Genomic DNA, 24,189 nt, shown 5'->3' with positions numbered 1-24,189 from the left:
CTGCACTGAGAGTGTATCGTCGACTGAAAGGTCTGAGGAGAGATTGGATGTCACTAAATGGTTTAAAGATGATCACGATGACGAAATTCGAGAACACGGGTTAGCTTGATCTAGTGCCTGGCAGAGGAAGGCGTCCTATCCCAGTGGGAGTTACTGACGAGGTTCCTGTTGCTGCAAGTGACCATGCAGCACGCGCCCCGGTTAGTACTAGTGTCATGCAGTGTCACGAGAATTTTCCATCCGATGGTCACCAGCATGGAATTTGCAGTCTCTTTTTACTGGTCCCGTACAGGATCCTGATGGTGCAGCGACTGAAGCCTCATAATCCGCAGCGACGTTCTGAATTTGCTCTTCAGTTTCTAGCACGGTTCGAAGTTGATGACATGTGGCCGGGCAATATTCTATGGAGTGACAAGGTACATTTTACACTACAGTGAGTACATAGAAATGCCGAATTTGGGGCACTGTTAAACAACGTGTTGTGCACAACGAGCCACTGCACTCGCTTATGTGACTGTGTGGTGTGGGTTCAAAAGGAGCTTTATTCTCGGTCCGTTCTTCTTTGAAGAGAATATACCAAAGCACCTGTCAGGTGAACCGTGACCGTGACGTCTGCACCTTATTGACACCTCCTTGTACAGCTTTTGATTCCTGCTTTGGAAGAACGAAACTGAATGGAGACCAACTGTCTCCATTAAAAATGGGCAACACTTCATATCGCTCGCCCAGTGAAAGATCTGCCTAATGCAGCCATCCTCGAACGTGTTATCTGCACAGGTTTCGTAGATGCATGGCCTGCAAGATCATCTGATCTCAATCCCGATGAATTTAGGCTCAGGGGATATCTAAAAGAACGCGTTTACCAGATACATGTTGGTTCTCTACCTGATCTGAAGACCAATGTACAGGAACAAGTTGCGCAGATTCCACTAGAACAGTGTGAGCAACTGTCAACCACGTCGTTTTACGGATGCACCGTCTCGTTTACGTCTCCGGTGCTCATATCGAACAAAGTGTGTAAGCAACGGCTAAAAGTAAAGTAATTTTATGCCTTCGTCAATTGTTTGACCTTTTGTGCCCACATACCATTCCTAATCCATTACATCTGAAAACATTCCTATACCACTTCCTTGCATTCACAGCGCCGGATTTGCATCTGTTGGCCAGACGTGGAACTTTTTTTTTTCAGCGTAAATCGGTTCCACATTCACGCATTAGAATATCTACCAATTTTCGCTGTCATACAATAAACTGTAACCTCACTGGGCCTCTGTGAGCAGCTGCACTTTAATTACTGCACAAGCTACGTGGATGAAACACTTTGTGGGGATATGAAATGGAGTGATCACATACGTTTAGACGTGTATAAAGCAGACTTCGGTTTATTGGTAGAATACTGGGGAAATGCAATTAGTCTACAAAGAAGATTGCTTAAAAATCACTTGTGCGGTCTCTCCTAGAACATCGCTCACGTGTGTGGGACCTGCACCAAATAGGACCCGTGGGAAAATGTCACAGACATGTAGAGGAACCTGAAGATAGATGTAAACTATCCCTTGAAAGCCTACTTACACAGTTTCAAGAACCGGCTTTAAATTATTACTCTAGGAAAATACTGAAACCCCCTGCGTATCGCTCACATGCGGATGGTGAGCACAAGACTAGATCAATTGCAGCCCGCAAAGAGAAATTTAAACATTTTCCTCGTGCTCTACACGTGAGTGGAACGAGAAGAAGCCCTAATAATTGGGAAGTACCCTCTGCTATGCACTTCAAAGTGGTTTACAGAGTATAGATGTGGATGTTGATTTGCACTGTGTGTCGAATCGGAATGCGGAACCAGATCTTTGCTTTCTATTCCCAACGCTACGCCAACTGGAACATCGGAATACGCCGTGCGGCACTCAAAGTAGAGAATTAATAATAGCTGCTTTGACCAGAGTTCTGATATGTTCAGCTCGTAAAACACTGTCGCTTTCGATGTTCCGGTCTAGAGCACAGTTTTAATTGATGTAGCGTTTACTACCGGAAGTCTTAATGTTAAACCATGTAATACACACGCAATCGTCCCAGCTTATAAAAACATGTGCATTTGATTGTCAATCAAATAGTAAATACACAAAAGAACAGCTCGTTTTCTCCGAGTATTTATTATGTCGCTAACTGTACTATTTGTGTCTTTATTTATCAACATTTTTTGTCTCCTGGAAAAATTTATTACTGTATTCAAACTGAGATTGTACATTAAACTTATGGTCCTAAGCACGCCGATTAATTAATTAAGTAGACTGTGACCACGGTTGACACCCTAGAATTATCTAGCATTCGCTATATGTCTGCATAGAATGGAGTATTCTGCAATGATTTGTTTCGACGGTTTCCTTGTCAGTATCATTTGAAAACTGATAGATCCTTTTCACATTACAGTAGAAAACATCTGTGGCTACTTTCAGTATTTGGGGCTATTTCCTCTAACTCCTAAAGCAGAGTACATTTAGGGACTGCTTTCTAATAGGATGATATCTTGTACCCTTGATGTACCCGTGATGTTTCAAAATTTTCAGCGTTCGGAACTTCTGTTTAGATAGAAACCATATCTTGTCATAAGAGACAGTTCCATGAATATCTGAGCGCTCACGTTTAAAATAAACACAACAAGAAACTACAAAAGAAGTTTAAACATCCTATTCCCATTCCCATAAATGTCTTGAAAACGCAGCTGTAAAACGCCAACGGAGATAAAACAAACATTAAATGAATGAGATCTGCAAATAAAATGCGAAGGACAAATCCACAATAAATTTCAGTTCTGGTATATTTCGAATTACGGCACTCAAACACAGGCCAAAAAGTTACAAGACTGTGGAAACTTGTAAGAAAGTAAAAGTGACTTCAACATACAATAAACAGAAAAAATTCTACTGTAAACGTAAAAGACATTTTCCTTTTCCAACTTGAAAAATGCATGAAGAAGGTAAGACCGTCTCTCCTGTTCAGAATGGAAAAAGCGGAAACGCGGGCATGTAGGTGTTCCTCCTATCCAAGTATAACATACAAGTTGGGGTAGCCTCTGTTTACGACCATAATATCGTGTCACGACTGTAGGCGAGTCAGTGACAGAAAGCTCGTGGATGCACAGCACTTAATCTTGTTTACGTGCCCTTTGCCTGCAGATGCCCCCGCCAGTTAAACAAAACCTCTACAAACGTCTTTATCAGCAAAGCACAAGCCGGTTCACGGCGGTTCAGCATCTCGTATCAAGCACCTGTTCACTTTTACTAGAAATCGAGCAACTTTGCCAAGTTTTTGTTGGATCCTGTCACAAGAAACTGACAGTAACGTCAGTGATGTGGCCAAATGTCTGCCTCCGTGGCTACGTCGTCAGCATGTTTGACTGGTGTACGAAAGACCTAGGTTCGAGTTTTCTTGGTTAGAGTCCTGGAACGGGATGCACTCGCCTCAGGATGCCAACTGTTGTGCTATCTGAATGAGAAGTAGCGACTACAAGGCCTGTAAAACTTTCAACGTCCGGGAGAGATGAGCTGACCCCGTGTCCGTCCATAGTGCGTCAAATGACGCCGTTGGCAGAGATGACACGACGACCAGATTCGGATATCTTTCTAGTTTTTACATTTTGGGTTTCTCTTGGGTTTGGCATATAAGGAGATAAGAAAAGTAGCAGTGCCATTGTACACAACACCCAATGAAATAAAGTTTAGTTGTACAATGAGAATATGGTCGTCCTTCATTATTAGATTCTACAAAACGTTTTCATACATCAAGTTGTGGGCATCCTTTGCTCGAAGTGTTATTAGATGCTACTCGAAGATTTATAGGGAAAAAACTGTAGTATACTTCCCTTGCAGCGAACAACTGGGACCTGTATCACTGACAGTTTGTTTCCTTTCAGTATTGTAAGAAGATTGGCAAATAGTTCAATGTGAGCCAATAATAAAAAGCCTTTACGCATAAAGATTTAATGTCATCGCCTTTAGTAGATTCCGTAACCACACAGTACGTATGTTGGAACTCTGCGATAAACGGGTATCACCGAAGAAAAGAAATGTCTCGCAACACATTTAACTGATCGTCCTTCTTTTTATTATTCCAGGGTAGCTCTGTTCTCTTCGAAGCTGTTTGTGCGCGTGCTGTCAGCGCGCATCAAGGCCACAATCCTGTACGCCACAGAGACTGGCAGGTCCGAGACGTTCGCCAAGAAACTTGGCGATATTTTTGGCCATGTGTTCAATGTGCAGGTATTACATATCTTTTTAAGAGATAGTCTTTAAGTTAATTTTATCCACAACGGATGCTACTGAATTCCGTGACCGTTCCTTTAAAGTGTAATGTTGAAGAAAATACACTACCGGTTACAAGTCTTGTGTTTGTTATTACACTGACTGACATAGCGCAAATGATAGGACTCTATGACTCAATACTCAGTCTGATAATATTATAATTCTCTAACTGTCGATCTGTTCCGCCACGTGAATTATTTCCAGCATGTGCTGCACCAAATTTTGAGAATTACACACTCTACTGGAATATTAAATTCTAAACAATGGCGAAATTTTGAAACGAAAACAACTAAGGAAGAACAGTATCTTCAAAATGGGCCGTATCAGTATGACAAACAGTTTCTAGCAGACACTTAGATACTTTCTGTGGCGTTCTGTTTCGAATTTTGTAGAGATCATTTACATTATCCTCAAGATAAATCGGGAAGATTACATTTATCTTGCCAATCATTTTAATTGAGGCGTTAGGCCAACAAAAGAAGTTGAAATGACCTAATGAATGGACTGGGTGCACTTGTCATTGGTTAAGACCCAGATACTTCCAGTACATAACTTGGAATAGTAAGTAAAATTAGTTTATAATTGTTCCGTAGGAAAGGTGTACCAATGTGACGCCTAGCTCCTTCTACACAACCAGCCTATGTGGCACTGTTAACTTTCGTTCTAACAATTATTATTATTAACAATCCTCCCCCCAAGAACCATGGACCTAGGGGGAGGTGGGGAGGCTTGCGTGCCTCAGCGATACAGATAGCCGTACCGTAGGTGCAACCACAATGGTGGGGTATCTGTTGAGAGGCCAGACAAACGTGTGGTTCCTGAAGAGGGGCAGCAGACTTTTCACTAGTTGCAGGGGCAACAGTCTGGATGATTGACTGATCTGGCCTTGTAACACTAACCAAAACAGCCTTGCTGTGCTGGTACTGCGAACGGCTGAAAGCAAGGGGAAACTGCAGCCGTCATTTTTCCCGAGGGCATGCAGCTTTACTGTATGGTTAAATGATGATGGCGTCCTCTTGGGTAAAATATTCCGGACGTAAAATAGTCCCCCATTCGGATCTCCTGGCGGGGACTACTCAAGAGGACATCGTTATCAGGAGAAAAAAAAAAAAAAAAACTGGCGTTCTACGGATCGGAGCGTGGAATGTCAGATCCCTTAATCGAGCAGGTACGTTAGAATATGTAAAAAGGGAAATGGATAGGTTAAAGTTAGATATAGTGGGAATTAGTGAAGTTCGGTGGCAGGAGGAACAAGACTTTTGGTCAGGCGAATACAAGGTTATAAAAACAAAATCAAATAGGGGTAATGCAGGAGTAGGTATAATAATGAATAAAAAATAGGAGTGTGGGTAAGCTACTACAAACAGCATAGTTAACGCATTATTGTGGCCAAGATAGACGAAGAAATTGATGAAATGTATGATGAAATAAAAGAAATGATTCAGAAAGTGAAGGGAGACCAAAATTTAATAGTCATGGGTGACGAATTCGGTAGTAGGAAAAGGGAGAGAAGGAAACGTAGTAGGTGAATATGGATTGGGGCTAAGAAATGAAAGAGGAAGCCTCCTGATAGAATTTTGCAGAGAGCATAACTTAATCATAGCTAACACTTGGTTCAAGAATCATAAAAGAAGGTTGTAAACATGGAAGAACCCTGGAGATACTGACAGGTTTCAGACAGATTATATAATGGTAAGACAGAGATTTAGGAACCAGGTTTTAAATTGTAAGACATTTCCAGGGGCAGATGTGGACTCTGACCACAATCTATTGGTTATGAACTGTAGATTAAAACTGAAGAAACTGCAAAAAGGTGGGAATTTAAAGAGATGGGACCTGGATAAACTGACTAAACCATAGGTTGTACAGAGTTTCAGGGAGAGCATAAGGGAACAATTGACAGGAATGGGGGAAAGAAATACAGTAGAAGAAGAATGGGTAGCTCTGAGGGATGAAGTAGTGAAGGCAGCAGAGGATCAAGTAGGTAAAAAGACAAAGACTAGAAATCCTTGGGTAACAAAAGAGATACTGAATTTAATTGATGAAAGGAGAAAATATAAAAATCCAGTAAATGAAGCAGGCAAAAAGGAATACAAACGTCTCAAAAATGAGATCGACAGGAAGTGCAAAATGGCTAAGCAGGGATGGCTAGAGGACAAATGTAACGATGTAGAGGCTTATCTCACTAGGGGTAAGATAGATGCTGCCTACAGGAAAATTAAAGAGACCCTTGGAGAAAAGAGAACCACTTGTATGAATATCAAGAGCTCAGATGGAAACCCAGTTCTAAGGAAAGAAGGGAAAGCAGAAAGGTGGAAGGCGTATATAGAGGGTCTGTACAATGGCGATGTACTTGTGGACAATATTATGGAAATGGAAGAGGATGTAGATGAAGATGACATGGGAGATATGATACTGCGTGAAGAGTTTGACAGAGCACTGAAAGACCTGAGTCGAAATAAGGCCCCGGGAGTAGACAACATTCCAGTAGAACTACTGACGGCCTTGGGAAAGCCAGTCCTGACAAAACTCTACCATCTGGTGAGCAAGATGTATGAGACAGGCGAAATACCCTCAGACTTCAAGAAGAATATAATAATTCCAATCCCAAAGAAAGCAGGGGTTGACAGATGTGAAAATTATCGAACAATCAGTTTAATAAGTGACAGCTGCAAAATACTAAAGCGAATTCTTTACAGACGAATGGAAAAAGTGGTAGAAGCCGACCTCGGGGAAGATCAGTTTGGTTTCCGTAGAAATATTGGAACACGTGAGGCAATACTGACCCTACGACTTATCTTAGAAGCTAGATTAAGGAAAGGCAAACCTACGTCTTTAACATTTGTAGACTTAGAAAAAGCTTTTGACAATGTTGACTGGAATACTCCCTTCCAAATTCTGAAGGTGGCAGGGGTAAAATACAGAGAGCGAGAAGCTATTTACAATTTGTACAAAAACCAGATGGCAGTTATAAGAGTTGAAGGGCATGAAAGGGAAGCAGTGGTTGGGAAGGGAGTGAGACAGGGTTGTAGCCTATCCCCGATGTTATTCAATCTCTATATTGAGCAAGCAGTGAAGGAAACAAAAGCAAAATTCGGAGTAGGTATTAAAATCCATGGAGAAGAAATAAAAACTTTGAGGTTCGTAGATGACATTGTAATTCTGTCAGACACAGCAAAGGACCTGGAAGAGCAGTTGAAAGGAATGGATAGTGTCTTGAAAGGAGGATATAAGATGAACATCAACAAAAGCAAAACGAGGATAATGGAATGTAGTCGAATTAAGTCAGGTGATGCTGTGGGAATTAGATTAGGAAATGAGACACTTAAAGTTGTAAAGGAGTTTTGCTATTTGGGGAGCATAATAACTGATGATGGTCGAAGTAGAGAAATGGCAATGGCAAGGAAAGCTTTTCTGAAGAAGAGAAATTTGTTAACATCGAGTACAGATTTAAGTGTCAGGAAGTCGTTTCTGAAAGTATTTGTATGGAGCGTAGCCATGTATGGAAGTGAAAATAGTTTGGACAAGAAGAGAATAGAAGCTTTCGAAATGTGGTGCTACAGAAGAATGCTGAAGATTAGATGGATAGATCATATAACTAATGAGGAGGTATTGAATTGGATTGGGGAGAAGTTTGTGGCACAACTTGACTAGAAGAAGGGATCGGTTGGTAGGACATGTTCTGAGGCATCAAGTGATCACCAATTTAGTATTGGAGGGCAGCGTGGAGGGCAAAAATCGTAGAGGGAGACCAAGAGATGAATACACTAAACAGATTCAGAAGGATGTAGGTTGCAGTAGGTACTGGGAGATGAAGAAGCTTGCACAGGATAGAGTAGCATGGAGAGCTGCATCAAACCAGTCTCAGGACTGAAGACCACCACAACAACGACAACAACAACAACATTATTAACAACAGTAATAAAGCACCTCGCTGCAACAGTCCAATAACGGACTTACACTACTGTTGAATTATACAGTAAGGACGGAAAAACTATCGGCAAGTTATGGTGCAGTGACTCATGGGATTCAGCAGTGTCCTATTTGCAAACAAATAAAAAAATAATGGATTTTTCACACTGACTGTTAATGAATCGGATAATTTCACCACTTATTCGATGAAAAGATTTAGCTTGTCACAAAACTACCAACCACAATCACCTCAGAGTTACGAAGAAGACTGGTGTAGTTTAACAACAATGGATTTGAGACTCACATATATTCCACTTTTAGTAGTGCGCTACGAGCTGGCAACATTTTCACTTTCAGCTTATGTTGTTGAGCTCAGCAGTCCGTGGCCGTTGTCATCAGTCCCAAGACTGGTTAGATTCAGCTCTGCAAACTAATCTATCCTGTGCAAGCCTTTTCGTCTCAAAATAATTACTGCAACCTCCAGCCTTTTGACGTGTTTACTGTATTCCTCCCTTAGTTTCTCTCTACTGTATTTACGCCTCACACTTTCTGCCCTCTAATACCAAACTGAGAATTCCTCAATGCAGCAGGACAGGTCCTATTAACTAATCCCCTCCTTCAGTCAAGTTGTGCCATAAATTTCTTTTCTCCCCATTCTGATTCAGTATCTCGTCATTAGTTATGAGATCTCCTCGTCAATTCTATACCACCACATTTCAAAATCTTCTATTTCGTCCCGGTTTCACTTGTGTACGAGAGTATTTATACTAGATGTTAAGAAATTCTTAGTTTTCAGAAACGTTTTCTTTCGCATAGACAGTCTCATTTTTACATCCTCTCTACTTAGGCCATCGTCAGTTATTTTGTTGAGCTAATACCAAAACTCATCTATTACTTTTAATCTCTTTTCCTGCCCTAAATCCCTCAGCATTGCTTGATTTACTTTGACTACACTCCATTGCGTTTCATTTCTTTTTATTGATGCCTACCTTCTAACCTCTTTTCGAGACGCTATCTATTTCGTTCAACTACTCTTCCAAGTCCTTTTCTGTCTCACACAGAATTACAATATCATCAGCAAACCTCAAAGTTTTTATTTCTTCTCCCTGATCTTTAATTCCTCCTCCAAATTTTTGTTTCCTTCCCTTTACTGCTTGCCCAGTGTATTGACTAAATAACTTCGGGAATAAGGTACAACCCTACCTCAATCCCTTCTTAACTTCTGCTTTCCTTTCACGACCTTCTACTCCTGTAACTGCAGGCTCGTTTCTGTACACGCTGGACATAACCTTTTGCTTGCTGTAGATGATCCCTGTTAACTTCCGAATTCCAACGAGTGTAACGCCCGCGTGCTGGTCACAGGCCCGATTCTACCATAACGAAGAGCCCTTTAGTATGTGACTCTGTCATCTGAAATTCTCCTTTTCGACTATAAGTACTGGCAATCCGGTCACACAGATTATCGGAGAACTGGTGGAACATCGACTCAATTACCACAAAAATGCCGGCTTCTGCCTCGAGGCCACCAATGTCCTTCCACGATATCAATGAGACCGACAGCCACCTACATTGACTGAAGGTTGAACTAAGGTCTTCCCAGCCCCGAGCCATTGGCGTTCACCAGAGCCAGCCACCTCTCGCCAGTCAGTAGTTTGGGGTCTGATCTTGGTCAACACCACTGACTTCTCAGGGCTGAATGCTGGCTCGTTCTGCACAATCATGCCACCCAAGGTGCCTTGCGATGCAAGTTGGAATGTGCTCAAGATTTCTGCACAGCGATGTGAATGAGAAGCACTGACACCATTGCATCTACAGCAGCCCATCCTGGCTCTCCATCTGACGCCTGTCCTTGTGTGTGTGCATTTTCTACTGGCTGCCTTCATCTTCTCTCTGCTTTTCTGAAGGAATGTTGTCTACTACCTAGATCCTTCAGTGCTCTGTCAAGTTCTTCTCGAATTATCATATCTCTCGTCTCATCTCATCTACTTCCTTTTCTCGTTCTACAATAATGTCTTAAAATTTGTTCCCCTTATAGACCCTCTACCCATTGTTTCCACTCTTCCATCTTGTGTGCTTTGGCATCAGAACACTTGATATTCATGTAGTTCTTCTTTTTGTCACAAGATCTTTTTAATTTTCTGAGATTCAGAATATGTATTTTCCCTAGATATGCATGCTTCTACAGACTTGCATTCGTCCTCTAGCCATTTAGCACTTTCTGTCAGTCTCATTTTTTGACATCTGTATCAGTTTTTTCCCACTTTATTTTTATATTTTCTTCTTTCGTCAAATTCAATATTCCATGTGCCACTCAAGGATTTCGGCTAGGTCTCGACTCTGTATCTCTTTGATCATCTGCTGCCCTACAATTTAATGTCTCAAAGCTATTCATTCGTCTTCTACTGCATTCCCTTCCACTGCCTCAGTAAAAAATTGCTTAATGCTCCCTCTCAAACTCTGAATAATTATTGATTCTTTCAATTTATCCAGGTCCCATGTCCTTAATTTAGAACCCTTCTGCTATTTCTTAAGTTTACATTTCAGTGCATAATCAAAAAATTGTGGTGAGAGTCCACATCTGTCCCTTGAAATGTATTACAGTTTAACACCTAATTTAAAATTCTATGCCTTACCATTACACAATCAGTGTTAAACCTTCCAGCGTCTCCAGGTCTCCTCCACGCATACTATCTTGTTGTTGTTGTTGTGGTCTTCAGACCTGAGACTCGTTTGATGCAGCTCTCCATGCTACTCTATCCTGTGCAAGCTTCTTCATCTCCCAGTACTTACTGCAACCTACATCCTTCTGAATCTGCTTAGAGCATTCATCTCATGGTCTCCCTCTACGATTTTTTACCCTCCACGCTGCCCTCCAATGCTAAATTTGTGATCCCTTGATGCCTCAGAACATGTCCTACCAACTGGCCCCTTCTTCTTGTCAAGTTGTGCCACAAGCTCATCTTCTCCCTAATTCTATTCAATACCTCCTCATTAGTTATATGATCTACCCATCTAATCTTCAGCATTCTTCTGTAGCACCACATTTCGAAAGCTTCTATTCTCTTCTTCTCCAAACTATTTATACGTCCATGTTTCACTTCCATACATGGCTACACTCCATACAAATACTTTCAGAAACGACTTCATGACACTTAAATCTATACTCGATGTTAAAAAATTTCTCTTCTTCAGAAACGCTTTCCTTGCCATTGCCAGTCTACATTTTGTATCCTCTCTACTTCGACCATCATCAGTTATTTTGCTCCCCAAATAGCAAAACTCATTTACTACTACAAGTGTCTCACTTCCTAATCTGATTCCCTCAGTATCACCCGACTTAATTCGACTACATTCCATTGCTTTTGTTGATGCTCATCTTATATCCTCCTTTCAACACACTGTCCATTCCCTTCAACTGCTCTTCCAAGTCCTTTGCTGTCTCTGACAGAATTACAATGTCATCGGCGAACCTAAAAGTTTTTATTTCTTCTTCCTGAATTTTAATACCTACTCCGAATTTTTGTTTTGTTTCCTTTACTGCTTGTTCAATATACAGATTGAATAACATCAGGGAGAGGCTACAACGCTGTCTCACTCCCTTCCCAACCACTGCTTCCCTTTCATGTCCCTCGACTTTTATAACTGCCATCTGGTTTCTGTACAAATTGTAAATAGCCTTTCGCTCCCTGCATTTTACCCCTACCACCTTCAGAATTTGAAAGAGAGTATTCCAGTCAACATTATCAAAAGCTTTCTTAAATCTACAAATGCTAGAAACGTAGGTTTGCCTTTCATTAATCTTTATTCTATGGTAAGTCGTAGGGTCAATATTGCCTCACGTGTTCCAACATTTCTATGGGATCCAAACTGATCTTCCCCGAGGTCGGCTTCTACCACTTTTTCCATTCGTCTGTAAAGAATTCGCAATGGTATTTTGCAGCTATGACTTATTAAACTGATAGTTCGGTAATTTTCACATTTGTCAACACCTGCTTTCTTGGGGATTATAATTATTATATTCTTCTCGAAGTCTGAGGGTATTTTGCCTGTCTCATACATCTTGCTCACCAGATGTCAGGACTGGCTCTCCCAAGGCTGTCAGTAGTTCTAATGGAATGTTGTATAGTCCCGGGGCCTTGTTTCGACTCAGGTCTTTCAGTGCTCTGTCAAACTCTTCACGCAGTATCATATCTCCCATGTCATCTTCATCTACATCCTCTTCCATTTCCATAATATTGCCCTCAAGAATATTGCCCTTGTATGGACCCTCTATATACTCCTTCCACCTTTCTGCTTTCTCTTCTTTGCTTAGGACTGGATTTCCCTCTGAGCTCTTGATATTCATACAAGTGGTTCTCTTTTCTCCAAAGGTCTCTTTAATTTTCCTGTACGCAGTATCTATCTTACCCTTAGTGAGATAAGCATCTACATCCTTACATTTTTCCTCTAGCCATCCCGACTTAGCCATTTTGCACTTTCTGTCGATCTCATTTTTGAGACGTTTGTATTCCTTTTTGCCTGCTTCATTTACTGCATTTTTATATTTTCTCCTTTCATCAATTAAATTCAATGTTTCTTCTGTTACCCAAGGATTTCTACTAGCCTTGCCTTTTTACCTACTTGATCCTCTGCTGCCTTCACTACTTCATCCCTCAGCGCTGTCCATTCTTCTTCTACTGTCTTTCTGTGCCCCATTCCTGTCAATTGTTTCCTTATGCTCACCCTGAAACTCTGTACAACCTCTGGTTTAGTCAGTTTATCCAGCTCCCATCTCCTTAAATTCTCACCTTTTTGCAATTTATTCAGTTTTAATCTACAGTTCATAACCAATAGATCGTGGTCAGAGTCCACATCTGCCCCTGGAAATGTCTTACAATTTTAAACCTGGTTCCTAAATCTCTGTCTTACCATTATATAATCTATATGATACCTTCTAGTATCTGCAGGATGCTTCCATGTATACAACCTTCTTTTATGATTCTTGAACCAAGTGTTAGCTATGATTAAGTTATGCTCTGTGCAAAATTCTACCAGACGGCTTCCTCTTTCATTTCTTACCCCAATCCATATTCATCTACTATGTCTCCTTCTCTCCCTTTTCCTACTCTAGATTTCCAGTCACCCATGACTATTTAATTTTCGTCTCCTTTCACTACCTGAATAATTTCTTTTATCTCATCACACATTTCATCAATTTCTTCATCATCTGCAGAGCTAGTTGGCATATAAACTTGTACTACTGTACTAGGCGTGGGCTTCGTGTCTATCTTGGCCACAATAATGCGTTCACTATGCTGTTGGTAGTAGCTTACCCGCACTCCAATTTTTTTATTCATTATTAAACCTACTCCTGCATTACCCCTATTTGATTTTGTATTTATAACCCTGTATTCACCTGTCCAAAACTCTTGTTCCTCCTGCCACCAAACTGCACTAATTCCCACTATATCTAACTTTAACCTATCCATTTCCCTTTTTAAATTTTCTAACCTACCTGCCCGATTAAGGGATCTGACATACCATGCTCCAATCCGTAGAATGCCAGTTTTCTTTCTCCTGATAACAACGTCCTCTTGAGTAGTCCCCGCTGGAGATCTGAATGGGGTACTATTTTACCTCCGGAATATTTTACCAAGAGGACGCTATCATCATTTAACCATACAGTAAAGTTGCATGCCCTCGGGAAAAATGACGGCTGTAATTTCCCCTTGCTTTCAGCTGTTTGCAGTACCAGCACAGCAAGGCTGTTTTGGTTAGTGTTACAAGGTCAGATCAGTCAATCATCCAGACTGTTGCCCCTGCACTGAAAAGGCTGCTGCCCCTCTTCAGGAACCACATGTTTGTCTGGCTTCTCAACAGATACCCGTCTGTTGTGGTTGCACCTTCGGCACGGTCATCTGTATTGCTGAGGCACACAAGCCTCCCCGCCAATGGCAAGGTCCATGGTTCATGGGGGGAGGACTATCTTCTTACATAAACCTAAACCAAGCGTTAGTGATGATTAAATTATGCTCCATGCAAAATACTACAAGGTGACTTCCTCTGTTATTCCTTTCCTCCGGTCCATATTCTACTACTATTTTATCTTCTCTTCCTTTTCCAACTACTGAATTCCTGTCCCCCTTCACATAAATTTTCATTTGGATTAATTATCTGGATAAATTTTTTATCTCATAATACATTGTTTCAATTCCCATTGGCACATAAGTTTGTACTACTATGGTGGTTATTGGCTTCATGCCTATCTTGACTATGATAATGTGTGCACTATGTCGTTCATAGTAGCTTACCTACATTCCTATTTTCTTATTCATTGTTATTTCTCTGTTGCACTGCCCCTATTTGATTTTGTATTGGTAACTCTGTACTCATTCAACCAGATGTCCTTGTCTTCCTGGTACTGCACTTAACTAATTCTCATCATGTCTGACTTCACCCTATCCATTTCTCTTTTTAAACTCTACTTCCCTTCCTGTTTAAGGGGTATAACATGCCACCATCAGTCAAACATGCAGACTGCCTCTTTTCAGGATCTATAAGTTTTGTTTGGCTTCTCCACAGTTAACTTTGCTATTTGTACTGTTGAGACACACTAGCTAACCCACCTTGGCAAGGTCCATGGTTCATTTTGGGGGAGGGGGGGAGGCAGGCAGGGTGTTTAGCTCAAAGTCTTCTAAAAGCTGTATATTTGAGGTTTTCCATCGTACAGGACACATAACAGCACGATGAAATTATTTCTATGTTATTGGTTTAATACTATCACATGGTGACAATGAACATGGATTGAAATACTATAAAAATGTCTCCAAACAAACACCAGATTAATTATTGCAGACGTTTATTATGTACAACTGTTTTCCTAATATGTGGAAGTGACATTAGTTTCCATTTATGAGGTGATACTCTTCATTGGGAGATCCACAAAGGCCATTTATAATCATGTAGCATGCAACTGTATTATTAACATGCCTTTCGTCAACAATTTTTATATTTACATAGAGTATCCAATCTTGATTGTTATCGTAAGGAGCACAACCCATACAGAATAGTCATGCTTAACTACTGTACAAGAACTAAGTATGTAGCTTTTATATTTATCTTTTCATACTCTAGCGGTATACATCTAAAAATCTGTCATACACGTTGTTCTTCGGTGCACCTCTATAGCTGTGACATGTTGGTTTTTCGCCTATTGATAGGTATGCTGCATGGATGACTACGACATGAACAATATTGAGCAAGAGACGTTAATACTCATTGTAACTTCAACATTCGGCAATGGCGATCCACCAGAGAATGGAAAGGTAAGACTATCTGCATGTGGTCACTAAATGTTTCTCATAAGCTGCATGAATGTTCATGTACTGAGTAAATGGAGTTCTTATAGAGTGGAATTAATGTCTGCTTTTCTGCATGTCTTTTTCAGATTTAATTTCTGCTTGGTCTCTCTTTTTAGACAACAGTTAACGTTATTATCTATTTCTGTGAGATAAACTGGTAACAGAGATACTGTGAGCGCTAACACCAACAGAATTTCATTGTTAAATGATTTTAAAATGTATTTACGAAACAACATAACAATGAGCTTTTACACCAAAATCTTGGCTTCACCTTCTTACTGCAGATAAATAAATAAGAAATAAATAAAATGAATATGTAACTGTAAATGCTAAGTTACAAACATCTCAATTTTCAGAGATTCATTCACGATCTTTGTGCAATGAAGAAAATGGAAGACATCTCAGAAAACTCAACAAATAAAGAAATTTATGAATGCTCGGACACATTCAGGTAAGTTGAAATGGTTAAAATGCATAAACAGCACAACATACTAGTTGCACTCCTACATAAAGCTTTCATATTTACAGGTTACATATATCAAAAGAACTAGCAGTATTTTAGTGATTTCAAAATTGCTACTACCATGTTTTAGGAGACAGTTGAGTGTATTATATAATTAAAGAAAAGCAGTCACTTCTTGACATAGGTCCGGCATGTAAGACACACAGTGTCAGCTTGATATATTCAGTCAATATGTAAGTTTGTTGCATTTTTCCATATGTGTAACAGAGCCTTTAGTCAGCAATACTATATCTTCCTTCACTATTTACAATGGTCTGCCAATGCTGCGATAACTTTTAGAGTCCACGACTGTAGAAAACACGTGGTTTTGGGCAAAGAACTCTTCGAGCCACGTTTGGAGTGCATTTTCTTCTGGAAACGAAGCTCGTTGAAGGTAATTTGATGTTTCTGTTGCTGTCTTCAGTTCAGAGACTGGTTTGATGCGCTCTCCATGCTACTCTGTCTTGTGCAAGCCTCTTCATCTCTGTGTAACTACTGTAGCCTACATCATTCTGAATCTGCTTAGTGTATTCATCTCTTGGTCTCCCTCTACAACTTTTATCCTCCACACTTCCCTCCAATACTAAATTTGTGAGCCCTTGATGCCTTAGAACATGTCCTACCAACCGAGCCCTTCTTCTAGTCAAGGTGTGCCACAAATTCCCCTTCTCCCCAATTCCATTCAGAAATCTATACTCGATCTTAACAAATTTCTCTTCTTCAGAAATGCTTTCCTTGCGATTGCCAGTCTACATTTTATATCCTCTCTACTTTGTCCACCATCAGCTATTTTGCTTCCCAAATACCAAAATTCATCTACTACGTTAAATGTCTCATTTCCTAATATAGCTCCCCCAGCATCACCTGATTTAATTCAACTACATTCCATTACCCCCATTTTGCTTTTTTTTGTGTTCATTTTATATACTCCTTTCAAGGTAAGGTCCATTCCGTTCTACTGCTCTTCCAGACCTTTTGCTGTCCCTGACAGAACTACAATGCCATCTCCATGAATTTTAATTCCTAATCCAAATTTTTCTTTCGTTTCCTTTACTGCTTACTCAATATACAGGTTGAATAACATCAAGGATAGGCTACAATCCTGTCTCATTCCCATGTCAATCACTTCTTCCCTTTTGTATCCCTCGACTCTTATAACTGCCATCCGGTTTCTGTGATAATTGCAGATACCTTTCGCTGCCTGTATTTTACACCTCCACCTTCAGAATTTGAAACAGAGTATCCCAGTACCATTTGATAGAGAGTGGAAAAGATGAAAATTTCAGGGTGCAGGATCAGGTGAATAAGGTGGGTGAGGAATGACTTCCCAATCCAATCATGTATAGTGTTTTTTGTCAGTCGAGCAGAATGTGGACATAACTTCACACAGTCTTCCTGGTCGTTGCTGTTCGATTGTGTCTGCGGGACATCTCTATTGTTGACAATAAATGTCAGTATCGATCGTTACATCTCGGAGAAGCTCTACACCACACTGCCACTGTTCCACCAGTTGCATACCATTATGTTTCGTGGATGGTGTACGGGGAGTTGCTGATTTGTTTGGGGTAAACCATTCCTTTCTGTTCATTATGTTAGCATAACGACACCATTTCTCATCAACAGGATACGAAAACTCGTTGTTGTTCATGAGCCAGTTGCAAACAGAGATGCACCTATGGCCACCCACAGATTTTTTTTATTTTGGCTTAGACTATGCCATACCTATTCACCCAATTTTTGAACCATCCCCATTGCATGCAAATGTTGCACAATGGTGGAATGATCATAGTTCATCATATCTGCCAGTTCTCGAGTATACTGACGTGGATCGTTGCGGATTAACGTGTTTAAACAATTTTCATCAATCCGCGAAGATCTTCCTGAATGTGCAGAGTCACTAACGTCAAAATTATGCTCCTTAAAATGAGACAACCATTTTCTCGCCGTGCTCTGTCCAATGTAATTATTCCTATACATGGCACAAATGTTTCTGGTTTGCTCCGCTGCTGTCACCCCTCTACTGAACTCAAACAGAAGAATATGTTGGAAATGATTTGATTTCTCCATTTTCTATTGTTCACTGCTCCACTTGCTACCTCCAAATGATAAAATAATATGTAAACTCAAACAACAGCAGTGAGCTACAAATAAAAACTGACAATCGAAACATAAACCCATAGCAACAGGGGAATACCACCACGCAAAACAAACGCACTACAAACTTTTGTACCACCCTCATATATAAAAAAAAAACATTTGACTATGGAATAGTAGTGTGACCACTTCAATCACTGGGATACTGTTACCTTGTTTATTACCAACAGGGAGATGTACCTTTCCAGAGTGAAAACTGTAAAGCACTTTTCTACATCTACATACATATTACCCGGGGCACTGGGTATGGTACATGGCTGTGGTTATATTGTACCATTACAAGTCATTTCCTTCCTGTTCCTAAATTTTCTCAATAGTGCTACATAAAAGAACGTTGTCTTCCCTCCATAGGTTCCATTGGAGTTCATGAAACATTTCCGTAACACTCATGTGTTCATCAAACCTACTGGTAACAGATGTAGCAGCACTGAACTGCTTTGGTGTCTTTCTTCAATCCGACCTGGTGGGCATCCTGAACGCCTGAGCTGTACTCACGAATGGATCATATACAGATCTATACAGAGCCTCCTTTATAAATGAGATTCACTTCCTAAAATTCTGTCAATAAACTGATGTTGGTCTGCACCTTTCCTACTATTGTCCTTACATGTCCATTCCATTTCATGTAGCTTTACATCATGGACAGTGTACTGTGTTCAATCATTTGGAAGATATTCAAGCCACTCACACATCTGGAAACTTAATCTGTATGCCTGGACCTTCATCAAGTCTGCAGTGGGGCACCTCTCCAAAAATCTAGAAATATGGAATCTGCCTGTTGACCTTCATCCATGGTTAACAGGATATGATATGAGAAAAGAAGCTGAATTTCACACAAACGATGCTTTCTAAATTTATGTTAAGTTGTGGGCAGGGGCATTTCTGTCTTAAGGAAATGTATTTCATTAGAACTTGGAATATGCTCAAGAATTCTGCAGCAAACTAACGGTAACGATATTGGTCTGCAATTTTGTGAATCCGTTTTTTGGTCCTTCTTATATGCAGGAGTTACCTGCACGTTCTTCCAATCCCTTGGGACTTTGTGCCGTGCTATAGGTTCACAATAATTGTTTTTCCCAGCATAAATACTCCCCTTGCCTTCTTGATAGATCATTAACTTTAGTAACCACTATTTGCTATCACACCGTGATCACTAATCCCTGCCTCTGTATTGACACCACTGATAGGATCAGGCCTGTTTGAAGCTGTAAGGTCTAAAATACACTCACTGTCAACTCACATTAATGTGGACACCTGTCACAAGCCCGAATAACCACCTTCTGCAGTGCAGCCCACTGCAAGACCTGCAGGAAGAGAATCAATGAGGTTCTGGAAGATACCAACATGGATGTAGAGCCATGCCAACCTCAGTACCGTGGCCACCTAAGCTAGGTTTCCATGGCATGAACAGGTTGATCAAGGTGGTCGCAAAGATTCTGAACTGGGTTTAAATCTGGAGAGTCTGGTGGCTAGGCAGTATGTTAAACTCATCTTTGTGCTCTTCCAACCATGCACTTTTACTCCACATTGTGACACATCACACTGTCCTGATGGTAAATGCCATCATGCCAAGGAAAAACAAACTGTATGTAGTTTCACGTGAGTGCTTCGGTAATTATGTTTTTGAATATCTGCGTATTATTAGACACAGTTCCTGCTCTTTCGTCAGGGTCTACAGTAGAGTTGGGCAGCAGGCACCGATAGTCCATTTATCTGCATAGTTTAGTTTTCCAAGATCTTTAGTACGGACAGGGACTGCGACTGTTGTGTCCATATGCGAGCCAAGTTGGTAACACGTCGCTCTCAGCTTCAGGCTGCGATGGCTTCAGTTACACAGCTTGAGGCTGCAGTGGATGGGCACCACTGTTGTGGGCCGGCCGTGGGGATACAACGGATATCCAGCAGGTCCGAGTCCTCCGATTGGTCCTCACCAGTGGCCAACCCAGTTACGGCTTGCACTGAGGTTGACCCCTCACCTGTGGTCGAGAGGGAGGTCGCCCCGGAGTGAAGCAGGTGGCGAAAAACTTCCCAGGCAGCTGCACGTAAGACCTCCCTGTTTGCTGACAAACAGGTTCCTGGTGCTGTCTGTGAGTGACACTGTCGCTGAGCCAAATGCTGTGGCCTCTCCTGTTTCAGAGAAAACCACTCAGCCTGCAAGATCTGGACAATCACAGAGGGTGGGATTATTGGTAGCTGGGAGCTCAACGTTAGGCGCGTTATGGGGACCCTAAGGGACTTGGCTGACAAGAAGGGAAAGAAAACCAATGTGCTCTCTGTGTGCATACCGGGTGGAGTCATTCCAGATGAGGAAAGGGTCCTCCCAGATGCCATGACGAGCACAGTGTGCAGCCAACTGCAGGTGGTTGCTCACATCAGTACTAATGATGTGTGTCACTTTGGTTCAGAAGAGATTCTCTCTGGTTTTGAGTGGCTAACAGAAGTGGTAAAGGCTGCCAGGCTTGCTTGCAAGATGAAAGCAGAGCTGACCATCTGCAGCGTAGTCGACAGGACCGATTGCGGACCTCTGGTACAGAGCTTAGTGGAGGGTCTGAATCAGAGGCTTAGGCGGTTCTGCGACCGTGTAGGGTGCAGATTCCTCGACTTGCACCAGAGGGTGGTTGGGTTTCGGGTTCTGCTGCATAGGTCAGGTGTTCACAGTACGTGGGAGGCAGATACACGGGTAGCAGGGGCTGTGTGGCGTGGACTGGGCGAAATTTAGGTTAAAGGGTCTCAAGAAAACACAAGAAGCGCTCCAGTCACAGAGGGTGACGGCCGAACACAGGAAGAACGTAGATACAGGAACCACTGGTATAACAGTTGTAAATTGTCGTAACTGTGTTGAGAAAGTATCTGAGTTCCAAGCGCTAATAGAAAGCGCTGATGCTCAAATCGTTATAGGCACTGGAAGCTGGCTACATCCGGAGATAAGCTCAGCCGAAATTTTTGCGGAGAACCTAACGTAACGGTGTTCCGGAAGGATAGGCTAAACACGGTTGGCGGTGGCGTGTTTATTGCTGTCAGAAGTAGTCTAACTTCTTCCTGTGAGTTAGTATGGGCAGAGGTCATTGTTGGCAACCGGAATAAAATAATAATAGGGTCCTTTTACCGACCTTCCAATTCAGATGATACAGTTGCTGAAAGGTTCAAAGAAAACTTGAGTTTGATTTCAAACACGTACCCGAGTCATACCATAATACACTCCTGGAAATTGAAATAAGAACACCGTGAATTCATTGTTCCAGGAAGGGGAAACTTTATTGACACATTCCTGGGGTCAGATACATCACATGATCACACTGACAGAACCACAGGCACATAGACACAGGCAACAGAGCATGCACAATGTCGGCACTAGTACAGTGTATATCCACCTTTCGCAGCAATGCAAGCTGCTATTCTCCCATGGAGACAATCGTAGAGATGCTGGATGTAGTCCTGTGGAACGGCTTGCCATGCCATTTCCACCTGGCGCCTCAGTTGGACCAGCGTTAGTGCTGGACGTGCAGACCGCGTGAGACGACGCTTCATCCAGTCCCAAACATGCTCAATGGGGGACAGATCCGGAGATCTTGCTGGCCAGGGTAGTTGACTTACACCTTCTAGAGCACGTTGGGTGGCACGGGATACATGCGGACGTGCATTGTTCTGTTGGAACAGCAAGTTCCCTTGCCGGTCTAGGAATGGTAGAACGATGGGTTCGATGACGGTTTGGATGTACCGTGCACTATTCAGTGTCCCCTCGACGATCACCAGTGGTGTACGGCCAGTGTAGGAGATCGCTCCGCACACCATGATGCCGGGTGTTGGCCCTGTGTGCCTCGGTCGTATGCAGTCCTGATTGTGGCGCTCACCTGCATGGCGCCAAACACGCATACGACCATCATTGGCACCAAGGCAGAAGCGACTCTCATCGCTGAAGACGACACGTCTCCATTCGTCCCTCCATTCACGCCTGTCGCGACACCACTGGAGGCGGGCTGCACGATGTTGGGGCGTGAGCGGAAGACGGCCTAACGGTGTGCGGGACCGTAGCCCAGCCTCATGGAGACGGTTGCGAATGGTCTTCGCCGATACCCCAGGAGCAACAGTGTCCCTAATTTGCTGGGAAGTGGCGGTGCGGTCCCCTACGGCACTGCGTAGGATCCTGCGGTCTTGGCGTGCATCCGTGCGTCGCTGCGGTCCGGTCCCAGGTCGACGGGCACGTGCACCTTCCGCCGACCACTGGCGACAACATCGATGTACTGTGGAGACCTCACGCCCCACGTGTTGAGCAATTCGGCGGTACGTCCACCCGGCCTCCCGCATGCCCACTATACGCCCTCGCTCAAAGTCCGTCAACTGCACATACGGTTCACGTCCACGCTGTCGCGGCATGCTACCAGTGTTAAAGACTGCGATGGAGCTCCGTATGCCACGGCAAACTGGCTGACACTGACGGCGGCGGTGCACAAATGCTGCGCAGCTAGCGCCATTCGACGGCCAACACCGCGGTTCCTGGTGTGTCCGCTGTGCCGTGCGTGTGATCATTGCTTGTACAGCCCTCTCGCAGTGTACGGAGCAAGTATGGTGGGTCTGACACACCGGTTTCAATGTGTTCTTTTTTCCATTTCCAGGAGTGTAGTTGGTGGTGACTAATTTACCGCCGATATGTTGGCGAAAATACATGTTTAATTCCGGAGGTACGCGTAAAATATCATCCGAAATTGTGCTAAACGCATTCTGTGAAAATTATTTCAAGCATTTAGTTCATGAGCCCACGCGAATAGTAAACGGTCGTGAAAACACACTTGACCTCTTGGCAAATAAATAATCTTGAATTATTAACGAGCATCAAAACCGATACAATGATTGGTGAAAACAGGGTTGTAGTAGCACAATTGAATATTGTAATCCCAAAATGCTCCAAAAATAAGCGAAAAATATACCTATTCAACAAAGCAGATAAAAATTCACTTAACGTCTTCCTGAAAGACAATTTCCACTCATTTCAAATTAATAATATAAGTGTAGACCAGACATGGCTTGAATTCAAAGAAACAGTATCGGCAACAATTGAGAGATGTTTACCAAGTAAATTAACAAACGACGGAGCTGATCCTCCTTGGCACACAAAATGGGTTAGAACACTGTTGCAGAAACAACGAAACAAACATGCCAAATTTAATCAAACGCAAAATCCCGAAGATTGGCGATCTTTTACAGAAGTTCGAAGTTTAGCACGGACTTCAATGCAAGATGCTTATATGTTAGCGGCAAGAAACAATGAATGCCTTCTCTGCGCGATAGCAATGGAGATCCTACCGAAGGCAGTGTTGCCAAAGCAAAGTTACTAAACACAGCCTTCCGAAATGCCTTCACAAAGGAAGACGAAGTAAATATTCCAGAATTCGAATCGAGTACAGCTGCCAACATGAGTAACATAGAAGCAAATATCCTCGGAGTAGTGAAGCAACTTAAATCACTTAATAGAAGCAAGTCTTCTGGTCCAGACTGTATACCAATTAGGTTCCTTTCGGAGTATGCTGATGCACTAGCTTCATACTTAACAATCATATACAACCGTTCGCTCGACGAAAGATCCGTACCTAAAAACTGGAAAGCTGCATAGGTCACACCAAAATTCAAGAAAGGTGGTAGGAGTAATCTACTAAATTACAGGCCCGTATCGTTAACGTCGATATTCAACAGGATCTTGGAACATATATCGTGTTCAAACATTATGAATTACCTCGAAGAAAACTGTCTACTGATACACAGCCAACATCGGTTTAGAAAACATCGTTCCTATGAAGAAAAAGTAGCTCTTTATTCACATGAAGTGTTGAGTGCTATTGACAAGGGATTTTGGATCGATTCCGTATTTCTTGATTTTCAAGGCTTTTCACACTGTACCTCACAAGCGGCTTGTAGTGAAATTGCGTGCTTATGGAATATCGTCTTAATTATGTGACTGGATTTGCGATTTCCTGTCAGAGAGGTCACA

The 24,189-nt window shown here is 42.1% G+C and overlaps 1 protein-coding gene across 1 annotated transcript in view; it reads left to right on the top strand.

The window, feature by feature from the left end:
* Positions 1–24,189, top strand: part of LOC126188360 (nitric oxide synthase, salivary gland-like) — a 162,612-nt gene that overhangs the window by 34,237 nt on the left and 104,186 nt on the right. Inside the window, exons 11-13 of the mRNA XM_049929959.1 lie at positions 4,112–4,256; positions 15,410–15,514; positions 15,907–16,001. Coding sequence (XP_049785916.1) covers positions 4,112–4,256; positions 15,410–15,514; positions 15,907–16,001 — 345 coding nt within the window. The remainder of the gene's footprint in view (positions 1–4,111; positions 4,257–15,409; positions 15,515–15,906; positions 16,002–24,189) is intronic.

The sequence above is a fragment of the Schistocerca cancellata genome, chromosome 5 (genome assembly GCF_023864275.1).
Source record: "Schistocerca cancellata isolate TAMUIC-IGC-003103 chromosome 5, iqSchCanc2.1, whole genome shotgun sequence".
NCBI classification, from domain to species: Eukaryota; Metazoa; Arthropoda; class Insecta; order Orthoptera; family Acrididae; genus Schistocerca; species Schistocerca cancellata.
Note: the sequence above shows the minus strand (reverse complement) of the source record. Positions and strands in the feature narration are given on the sequence as shown.